We start from the raw sequence: 11,121 nt of genomic DNA, 5'->3' as shown, positions 1-11,121 counted from the left end.
CTCTGATTTCAGACCCTCCGGCTCACGGCATCCTCCTGGCAGGGCTGGGACACCAGCAGCTCCACCACTTCACAGCCAGCCCAGGAAGCAGGCCTTGGGGAACATGTGTTCCCACAGCATGTCATGGAGAAGGGTTCAGGGACATGGGCCGTGCCCAGGGCCTGCAGAGTCATGGCTTGGGCTATGGTAAGGCACAGATGGGGAATACGTTGGGGCCAAAGCAGGGAGTTCTGTGTTTGCTGATAAGGGGAGGACTGAGCAGAGAGGGCTCTGGGCCTATGGTCTGTGGAGGAGGAATCAGACTTCAGGCTGTAGTATGGCAAGGAGCCACGAGAGGGTGCCCTGCATGAACAAGAGGGCAGCCAGCGGCAGGTGGTTCAGGGCAGCAGTGGAGGATCCCGAGAGGGCCACTGGTGCAGCCCTGAAGCCCGCAGGGGTCTGGTCCTGGGGCTCCACTTTGCCCCCGGAGGATTCCAAGCAGGGCCCCCGAGGAGTGGGGATGATGTCAGGAATCCAGCCTGTTGTGTTTTCTACCAGCTCCTGCAGGTCAGGGAAGAAAAGTGGTAACTCCAGAAGCCTCCCTACCATCTTCACGTCCTTGAAACCTTACTGGGCCATCCCTGTCCTTACAGAAGTCACAGTTTAACTAGGAGGCTCCCACTACATACACGCCCTGGCAGCAGCATCCCACTTCCAACCCTCCTTCCCCAACCCACGTGCCCACCACTGCATTGGCTTCCTTTATCCTTCTTTTTCCTGCCTTGGCCCAACACCCTCCCATACCTCTCACCCTGCCCTAGAGGGTAGGTGCTCCTGGGACACTCACATCGATAGTCTTGATTACCACAATCTGCTGGGACTCCTTGCAGGCTCTCTCAGCCTTCTTGATGCTCTCTGGAGTCCACTCAATGCTGCTCATGACCATGGTACCCTCCATGGGACTGCCATGGGCAGCAGGAGCAGGGCAGGGGGAGAGAGAGCCATTTAGGGTCGACTTAGTGCTTTCCCACAACGTGTATAGAGCATGCGTGTTAGCAGCCTGAGTTCATGACAGCGTAAACTGTCAGAATGTCTTAGAAGTTAATGAAACAATCATAATGAGTTGACAGAAGGAGGAAGATCATCAGAGCGGAGAGTTTCAGAAACTGAGAAAAGAAGATCATTTTTAAGGATATGGCTTTTTCTCTATCCAGGAGGATAGAGAGAGGGGGCTGCAGGCTGCCATTGCCAGAGCCTTAGGTGAAATGAAGAGTCTGTGCAGATGTGCATCATAGAAGTTTCAGGGATGCATGAGGGTCCCAGAGAAGATCCTTACCACCTAATCATTTGAAAAGAAATAGTCTTTGAGCTAAACAGTGCTCATGAGAGAGGCACACAGAATGTATATTTAAGTGATCCGGCTTGTAGCAGTCAGTTCTCCTCTGTTCCACTGAGTGACCTCGCTGATATGGAAAACTTCCCACACAATTCCTCTGTGTATCAGAGCTCTAAGTGTCAGACACTGGCAGGAGCAGGGGGAGGATGGGAGGGGCTGGACAGGCTGTCCACCCAGGACTCCTGGCACACCAGCCTGGGAGGGAGTGGGTGGGTCTCCTCTTCCTCCTTCCCCAGCCCTCCCCAGATCCCTCCCCGCACATGCGTGGGTTTTATTTCCCAGGTGACTCACTCTGATACCTCCTCCCCCAGCTCACGGGCCACGTAGATGATGTCAGGGTAGCCCTGGCAGCTGGAGATGTTGTTTCGTGGGTAGTAGAAGAGAAACACAAGACACATCTCATTGAGAGTGCTGGGACCTCCCTGGAGAAGAGGAGGGGGATGGAGAGACAAAGATGTAAAGCCGACAGAGAGGGATGAGGCAGGCCGAGAGCCTTCTCAGTGGTCATCCTTCCAGAGACGCCCATCCTCTTTTCCCTTAGTGTAGAGCCAGCGTGTTGGGGCCTCTTCCTTTCTGCTTTTCCATTTCCAATCGGTGGACAATTGTTGATAATATTTTCAAAGAAATATCACACATATCACACACATCTGCCCTGTGCTCTGCATTTCCTTTGCCACTGCCTCTCAACTAGTATCAGTCACCCGTCTGTCCTGATGGTAACCTGACCTTAGAGCCATGTGACCATTTGTTCATCACATTTACTGCCTCCCCTCACCTGCCTCTTCAGTCATCTTCTGCAGCTTCTAGCAAACCTATTAAGAGTACTCCATTTTCATTAAAAAAAAATTCTTGGATTATATATAATAATTCCAATGCATTTTTAAATTGCTTTCCTTTACCTGGCAGGTAGTTATGCTGTGGCAGAGGTAGAGGCTGCCCTCTGGGAGATAGACATAGGACAGTGTCATCCCTGCTTCAAGGACTCTTGCCAGCCGCGTGGCCTTGCCCTCATCCCACCCGTCCAGTCACCTGCCCTGTCCCCTACCCTCCACACGGGCGCGATGCTTCCTACGCACACCCCAGGATTCCCTTCTCAGAGGTTTTCTCACACTTGTCTTTCTCCAGATCTCCCTGTCTCTGCGGGTCCAAAGCAGGACATGCTCACTTGTGTCACGTGATCAGCTCACTGTCTCGGGATTTTTTTCCCCTGTGAATTTTCCTACTGCATTGTCCCTGTTCTTCTCTTACTGTGTGTATTCCTTTCTACCTCCTATTAGGATCATTTGTAAGGCTGGAGATGTTTTCTTTCTCAAACGCACGGGACCCACCAGCCATTCCCTGGTGTGACGTAGGTGTGGTCCCCTGGGACTATGGTAACTGGGACAGGTATGTGCTACAAGACAGGCAGTATTCTGGAAGTTCCCTGTGAGTCCATGCGTTCTCATACAGTCTGAGGGGCTAGGTTGTAGTACTCTTTATTAACTGGGAAACTGAGGCACAACGAGGTTAGATCACTTGCCTAAGGTTAGAAAGCTGCTAAACGATGGAGCTGATTTTCAAACACACGTCACAAGGAGCCCGAGTTCTTGTTCCTATCACTCTAACTTTCCATGGTCTATAGAGGGTCATCGACAGGGAGTCCCTATACCCATCCTGGAGGTGTGGGGGCACTGAGAACATGAATGGATAATGCCACTGGGAGGAGGAACAGTCAGAGTCACTGGATTACCAAAGCCAGGGGAAGAGCTTTCTTTTGGGGGCTGCAGTTATTGTGGCCGTAGTGAAGAAAGACCCTTACAAAAATCACAGAGTCCCGGTCCAGCGTCTGGTAGCGACACTCTATCAGCAGTTCATCTCCCTGTTCAGGGTGGAACATGAAAGCTGAGATAAGTCACAGAGGGATGGTTCAGTTTGGGCACTTTCTGGGCTGGCAACAGCGAGCTCTGATCCTGCTTTCCTCAGGCTCCAGCCAGGCCTCCCAGCCGTGGGTTCCCACCGGCTTGATCACCACCCGGTGTGGTAAGTCTCGCGTCTCCTGAAGATTGAAGTCATAGGAGTCATCTTTACAGATTGTTTGGAGTTGTGTTCCATTTCTACAGAGAGAAGGAGAGAAGACAGAAATAAAAAGATGATGTCGGAGGGGGTCTGCCAATAAAGATGCAGCATGCGGGGACCTTCTGGAGACACAAATTGTCCATTAAAATAAATAAGAAGCCCCTCTTTCCATAGCCTTATGTGGTCACCTCTATTCTGGGGACAGTGCAAGCTTCCCCTTATTCTCAACCAAGCGAAACCTTCTGCTGAAGAATCTATTCCCTTATACAGAAGGGCAAGTCAAATCAAGTCTTCCCTTACCTGTACTGCACAGCCTGCACCGCCTGCCCAGCCAAGTGGGTGTGGAGCAGGTAGCCAAACACCTGGATGTCAGCCACCGGGGTGCCATTCATCTGCAGCAGAAGGGAGGCACACCCGGTTTGTTGAGAACCCTGACCTTGCTACTTTCTTCCCTTGATAATTGACACTTTCCTCTTATAATTAACAATCACTCCTTTAATTCTTATTAAACCCTTTCCACCCTGCTCCCCGAACCCCCAAACCCTGACACCTTTTCTCCCTTGTATGATTCATGCTATTTATTTTCCTGAGCACCAGCCTACGATCATTATAAAAGTCTGAGGCTCAGACTCTTCAGCTTGGTGATCAGACCAGATCTGGGATGGGGAACAGGGGACCTCGGGAAAGGCTTGTCTCCCAGCTTTACCTCTTCAAACTTCTCTGTCTTACACAGCCCGTAGGACATAAAGGACTCAGCACCCGGGGGAATGAAGTGTATGGGGAATGTGAAGACACCCAGCTGGAGGACTCCCATGTCGTATTCGCGCAGGTGAGAGGTGTAGTATAGTCGGATCCCTGATGTGTCATATAAACCTGGTGCAGGAGGCAGGACAGTGGGTCACGGTGTGTAGAGGAAGAGGTGTAGGAAAGCTGGGTGGGCTGAGACCCACAGAGTCAGCATGCAACGCATTCCCAACACCTCGAGGAACCAGCCGACCTCACCGACTGCCCTCCTCCAGGTCCTCTGCAGGCTCACCGGGAAGGTTGTGGAAATTGCTGTAGTGAATCTCTAGACGAATCCACTGAGGGTCCAAGGGGGTCCCAAGAGAGATGCCCACGTTGTCTGGAAACTGGTAACTCTGTTGGAGGGATGGAGATTTGGCAGCAAGAAGGACTGGAACTAGGTGCCAATCCAAGGTTCCTGCCTGGTTTTCTAACCTTCACCCAACCTTCCCTATCCCCATCTTCCATTAGCCATCAATACTCCCTGCTCAACAGCATGCTCCCCATAAGCCATGTGTCACCCCCACTGCAGGACTCACAGTGCCCCCGACAGCCCAGCCCACGATGACCTGTGAGCAGAGGGAGAAGTCAGGGTCGGCCCCGTAGCACTCGTTGATGCCCTTGGGGAGCACGCTGGCATTGCCACAGGCATACACCAGGATGTGATGCACCATCGTCTCATTGTGCTCCACCAGCTTGGGCTCGAACTACACAGGGAACGGAGGGCAGAATGGGGTCAAGTGCCCCTGCCTTCAATCCTTATTCTCCCCACTCCTTTTCCCAGCTACAACTACGGCATTCTCCAGTTCTGTCAGGTCTCTTCCTCTTCTATTTCCTTTCTCTGTTTCTTTTCCCCAAGCGATAATTTTCCCAACTCTGCCTGACTCTCCTGTCAAGGCTTTAAACCTCTTTCCTGAAACACATGGTTCTACATCCAGCTAGGGGTATTCCAAGGCCTCTGACTCTCTTTAGTGTTAGGCTTGGGTCTGGAATATCTACCAAAGGCTCATGTGTTGCAGGCCTGGTTACCCGTGAAGCAATGTTCAGAGTTGGAAATGATTGGATCATAAGGCCTCTGACCTCACTGATGGATTAACCCACTGATAGGTGAATGGACTAAGGGAGGTGGTGGAAATTGTAGGTAATGGGGCATGATTGGAAGAAGCAGGTCTCTGAGGCTATGCCCTGGAAGCGTATTTCTTGTCCTTGGTTATCCCTGCTCCCTACTCTGGCTGCCATGAGCAGAGGAATGTCTCTCTGTTGCACCCTTCTGTCATAATGCTCTGCCTCACCTCAGGCCCAAAGCAATGGCACCAGCTGACTGTGGACCTCCAAAGTGATCAGCCCAAAGAAATCTTTCCTCCTCTAAGTGGTTTTTCTCAAGTATTTGTTACAGTAATGGACAGGTGAGTAGCACACTCTAACCTCAATTGGTGCATGATCTCTGAGAATGTATCCACACTCAATTTTCTAAAAAACAAAAAGTGGCTCCCATACAAAACTTGGCCCTTACTATAAGATCCTATTTTCAGGTACTTGATAAGATTAAACACTTCATATGCAAAGTTAGATGACCAAGTTTGAGTTCACTCTAGCTTTGTTGACTTCCTGACAGCCCAAAGTCACTTCCCTTTCCTGATTTTTACCTCCTTCTGGGCTATTAGAGCACAATTCTAGGGCTTACTCTTTGCAAATGCTATTAATTAGTAACCTCTGTCAAAACCTCCACTGCATTGTGAGGCTTGAGTAAAATAGTGCAGGTAGGTATAGTTCTAGGCTCAGGAAATTATATTAATACCACCACCAACAAGCCCCGGCTGCTTTCCTATGGCTTCTTCTAGAGACTCTGTGTGAGTGCCTCCCCCACTTGGCAGCCTCCCTAGTCTGTTCACATACCTTGTAAATGTGGTGCTTCTTGCTGACGATGGGTAGAGGAAGAAAGGTACAGGCATATGTGGTATCATCTTCTGGAATGAGGAACTGGGGAAGGGGACCCAGAAGGCAAGCAGGGTGAGGGCGGGGTTCTCAAAGCTGCCAGGGGAAGGATGGGCCAGGGAGGGGGTTCACTTGAGGGCTACGCGGGCAGTCTTTGGCAGTAACCTCACCCCAAGGAATGTGCTGAACATGGGGTGCGAGAGGAGGGGTCTGGGTTGAGTGGAGAGATGGAAAGGGAGGTGGTGGGGTGGAGGGGCTTACATCAGTGATCTCCAGGTCATGGATGATGATCTCCTCGGGGACATCCAGATCGTCAGGGTGGAACATTTGTAGTAGGAAGATGGACTTAACAAAAGTACGCTCGGGATCCAGCTTCAGTGTGTCATCCAGGCCATAGGCAGTCAGCACCCTGATGGTGTCACTCTGGGGGTGCCGTGAGCATTGAGGGGCTGCCCCCACGAGAAGCACCTCACATAGACGGGCACCCAAGACCCTAATCAAGCCTCGCATGTTTACACAGTGGAAGGGAAAGGAGTTTGGCCCGGAGACTAGTCTGAATCTAGTTCCACTCGGAGGCGAACTTTCAGGTCACCTTGAACAGTCGGGGCACCCTCCCATCCCCTCTCTGTGCCTGGTCCACAGCCTCAAAATGAAAGAGTAGAGCTGAACACAGGAATCCTAACATCCTCAGGTTCAGGGACAGTGGGTTCTTCAAGGAGGGGTGGGTGCAGAGTCGTTGGCGGGGCAGAGGAGAGCTTGTGGATTCCCAGAGATGGCACAATTGGGGTCGTCCCTGGGAAGTCTGGGAGGGACAGATGCCCCAGGAATTGTGCGACTGGAGGCCATGTACCTCCCCAGAAGCCAGAGTTGTGTGTGGATAGTGCTTTTCTCCCTCCCCTATTTTACCGTGATGTCTTGATCATGAGGATCACAGGAGCGGAAGGGCCTGGAAAAGCGCATGGTTGTGTAGACAGCGTCTTCTGTTAGCCCCAGCAGCTCAGCATCCTGGCTCCCGTCCTCCTCTAGGGTGTTTTCGTCCACAAGGTGCTGATCCTAGGGTCCAGGGAAAGTTGAGGAGTAAGAACCAGAAGCTCAAATCATCGTGCTTTGGGGCAGCAGGTGTCCATTTATCTCCCACAGGGCACCGACACCTCAGAACCCAGGTCGGCTTTATTATTGAATTTCCTCCTAGGGTAGAGCACAGCTTCGAGGGTTGGGTTCTCAGAGCCTGTGTTTCAACAGTTTTGAGCTTTTCCCGGTGACCTGTATTTAGTAGGCTGTTAGCAAAGAAGGGGTGCAAGAGTCTCTCACAGTCTAATGGTTGGGTTCTCTTAGCAGCCTTGAAGACATGCATTCTGGAAGACCTAGGCTACAAACTCTAGGCTAGATCATTCTTGAAGGGAGAGACCAGCAGTCAGCAGGAGTTCTGACAGTGTGCTTGGTTATGTCTGGAGAATATGGGTGTTTTCTGGGCACAAAGCTATCTTCAACCTAACGAAGGCGCTCATCCCTGGACAGGAGTCACCCTTAGACTTACCGAGAAATAGACATGGCCATCAGGCAGGACTCCTCCAACAACCAAGTCACTTCCCACCACAGTGTGGCGGTGGCTGATGCCCAAGCCCACCCAGCCAGCTGTCCGGACCTGGAGCTCAAAAGTGATGATCTCAGCCTCAAAGTCAAAGTCCCAGAGCAGGAAAATGACATTGGAAGGATCTAGGAACCTGGAATAGCGCAGGCGGGATGTGGGGCCGAGGTGGCTGCCTGGGCAGGTGTCTGACAGGACCAGAAGTAGAAAAAGTTTAAAGAGAAGGACACAGGTCATGGCTCCTGCGACCTGGAGCATCTCTCCTGCAGATGAAAACTCAAGAGCTCTGGACTTATATGTCTGTACCTGTGCCAGGCACCATGCCATGAGGGAGGGTCAGGCTGGGATCTTCTGATCTGATTATCCTCTGGGTTCTGAGTGGTGCCACTTGCATAACTGGAGCTCAGGTGTCCAGAGAGGGCACAGGGCAGGTTCCTCTCACCCTGGAGGGGACCTAGCATGAAATTATCCTGAATAAATCACTCAGGTTTCCCACCCCAACTGCAGGTCAGTCTCCTGCCCATGGAGACCCTGCAGAGTCAAGGAGGATTCGGCATCTCCCTGCTCCTCTTCCCCTCCTGTCTCTCTCTGCCTCTCTGCTTCTCCTTGCCTTGCTTCGCTCCCCCATCCTGGATCCTTAGATATCCTTACTAAGCACTCTGTCTCTGGCATGTTCTCTCCACCCCCGGTTTAGATGGGTGTTTTCCATTTTGTCTGTGCAGACTAAGGCACTAGTGGGGGTGTGTGTAAACCTAGTCTCTCAGTCCTTGGTACCATGTAGGGAGGAGGGAAGCTGTTGGGAGGCTGTGGGCGGGCTCTGCTGGGCATCTCCTGCAGGAATCCTTGCTGCTAATCCCAGGAAGGACACCTAGAGGTGAAAGAACCACAATCAGCTTCCCAGGTGGGCAAGTCCGAGTCCAGGGCAGCTTTGATTTTCATCACATTCCTGGGGAGGAAGAAGAAGGAGAAGGAGTGAGGGGAGAAGAGGGAGAAAATGAGAAACAGACATGCACATGCCTTTGGGCTGCCACCCATGAGCTGCCTCTCAACAGAGCCACATTTTACTGACTCTCCTGGGAGGCTTGGCCCGATTTCTCCAGGTGCGAGCACATTGGTTTTATTATTTTATTACACAAACAATAACAGCACAAAGGGAATATTAGAATAACAGAGTGGAAAGAAACTTCAGACCCACTTAATTTTCCAAAAGTTCCAATCCATTTACTTTTAGATAAGGAAATGGGAGCACCAAGGGGCATGCCCTGGGTTTGCTCTTTTCATTATTTTCTTAGGTCCTTGACCCCATAGGACAGCAGAGCCCTAAATGTTCTTCCTCCATGGTTCATCCTGATGGAGGGAGTTGGTGTCATTTGTTAGCTGCTTCGTAGGCAGGGACCAAAGTCTCACTCTAGTTCCAGACTTATTTCCTTCTGGTTATTGACACAGCCACCCAAGGGCTGTGGTTCACCTCACGTGACCCCTTTGCCTGTTCTCTACTTGGAAATGGACAGGACATGTGCCCACAGGCTTGCCCAACTCACTCTGGCCCATGCATCCCCACACAGGAGTGCAGCTCATGGAGTGTGTGCGGTGAGTGGAGAACGCTGGCGTGAGCTGCGTGTGTCTTCATTCAGTTCCTGCATAGTCTTTGAATCACACATTAAGCTCAAAAGCTGGTGAGGCCGTTTGCAACTGAGGTGCCCTGGGGAAGAAAAACAAATGCCCCCAAGGGGCAGCTACAATCTCCATCTTTGGACCTGGCAGAGAAAGTGGGGATCCAGGTAGCCATCTGGAAGCCAGGGGCTCAGTGTGGCGGGGAAAAGAGTGGCCAAGACTGAAGACAAAGTCATACTTGGGGAGGCCCTGACCTTGAGGAGTAGGAACACCAGGGAGGAGATAACAGGAGTACTGGAGACACTCTGATCCCAATCTCATCTGAGGATTAGGCTGAAGACGGGGGACAGGACAGCCGGTCCTGTAAGTGGAGAAGGGCCTAGGATCCCTTATCCTGCAATCTGTCCCCTGCCAGCCGAAGCACCGTTCTCAGGAAAGAGGCAGGGTTCTCATGAAAGAGCAGGAAGCCGGCCATTATGGACCCAGGAGAGCCCTTCTTCTGGCCCTTGTCTGTCTGACACTAGGCCATTGCTGCACATTTTGGAGGGTCCCTAGGGAGATGGGCCTGGTGTCTGGGTCACCCAAGTCCCCTTTTTCTTTTACCCAGTGTCTGTGATGGGGCTGGCACTGAGTAAAACCCAGTGCAGTTCCAGGTCTTGAAAGGTAAAGTTCAGTGGCTAAACTGGTCCGTGTCTCTGTACTGTCGTCCACGAGTTGCTGAGGCTGGAGAGAGGGCAGACACAGGGCCTTTTCAGTGGCATTTTCCAGATTGTTGGTTTTCAAACTGGAAACAAGGAGGCCTCTTATCAGTGATACACAGTCAAGAGAACTTGTGCTTCCAATTTCAGCTGGTTACTAAGTGATAAACAGTTGAAGACAGAAGTTACCATTAACTCTACCATATTTAATTGGATTTAAAATTTAACACTGCAATAATAAAATACAGTTATTACTGAATGTTTAGCCTGTGCCAAGCTCTATTTTAAGAATATTTTCATGTACTGATGCATTCACCCTTACAAAATAGTTTTCAATATTATCTCCCTTTTGTAGATGAAGAAACTGAGGACCACTAGGCAGGAGAGACAGCAAAGTGAGCAGTTGGGAAATATATAATTAGTTATATACATGAGTTACTATAAATCAATCAAATATGATTAAATATATTTAATAAATGTATGTTTAATAATTAAATATTATTTTAAATAAGTGATAAAAATCCCCACAAGGTAAAAGAAAAAGAAAATAACTTTATTAGTAAATAAGCATTACACTGGAAAGTGAGGCGCATGAATCTTCATTTACTAAAAAGTTGCAAAGACGGATATAACCCACTATGAGTGTATTCTTAAGATGAACTTGGAGGGCTTCACAGACCCATTTGTCAGACACCCTTCATCTTAGACTCACTGGAGTACAAATGAGGTATCAACTGGAGTACATCCATGTTGCCCCCCACCCTCCACCAAATAAAAAACTTCCTGTATCTTTACAACAGAAAGTAGTTTTGCAACTTGAAATAAGGTTTTTACTTAATTTGGACTTCTGCACTAGGCTCTTTGCTAAGTGAAGATAGGCTTCTACCTGAGTTAAGCCAGGTTCCCAGTAGAAGGCTGCTACTTCCTTGGGACCTGGGAGATAGGGGCGCCAACCTTAACCCTGAGGATTAAATTTCAAAGAAATGGTCCTTGAGAAGATGTCGTTCTTGAGTTTTAAGGCTAGCAAGGGGTTTAACTGAGCTTTTCAAAAGATTTTCAAACATTCCCAACAG

General features: G+C 50.2%; 1 protein-coding gene across 1 annotated transcript; it reads right to left on the bottom strand.

The window, feature by feature from the left end:
• Positions 1-297: 297 nt before the first annotated feature.
• On the bottom strand, positions 298-7,973 carry LOC143402500 (putative DBH-like monooxygenase protein 2). Its single transcript, XM_076860012.2, has 13 exons — positions 7,686-7,973; positions 7,055-7,201; positions 6,410-6,571; positions 6,110-6,193; positions 4,753-4,920; positions 4,467-4,569; positions 4,137-4,303; positions 3,731-3,822; positions 3,372-3,468; positions 3,174-3,233; positions 1,667-1,797; positions 827-941; positions 298-540 (listed from the first exon to the last, which is right to left on the bottom strand). Exons 1-13 carry the CDS (start codon positions 7,971-7,973, stop codon positions 298-300), a joined length of 1,857 nt encoding a protein of 618 aa, XP_076716127.2.
• Between the last annotated feature and the right edge of the window lie 3,148 nt (positions 7,974-11,121).

This window comes from Callospermophilus lateralis, chromosome 1 (assembly GCF_048772815.1).
Source record: "Callospermophilus lateralis isolate mCalLat2 chromosome 1, mCalLat2.hap1, whole genome shotgun sequence".
Taxonomy (NCBI): Eukaryota; Metazoa; Chordata; class Mammalia; order Rodentia; family Sciuridae; genus Callospermophilus; species Callospermophilus lateralis.
This window is presented reverse-complemented; position numbering and strand designations above follow the sequence as displayed.

Bases quoted from the DNA above. Each gene is read 5' to 3' on its own strand.
- LOC143402500 (XM_076860012.2), bottom strand. From the start codon at position 7,973: ATGACCTGTGTCCTTCTCTTTAAACTTTTTCTACTTCTGGTCCTGTCA. The intron at 4,921-6,109 runs GTATGTGAACAG...TTCCCTGTGTAG, and splicing joins AGAAGCACCACATTTACAAG to TTCGAGCCCAAGCTGGTGGA. The intron at 541-826 runs GTGAGTGTCCCA...CCTGACCTGCAG, and splicing joins TGGTAATCAAGACTATCGAT to GAGCTGGTAGAAAACACAAC.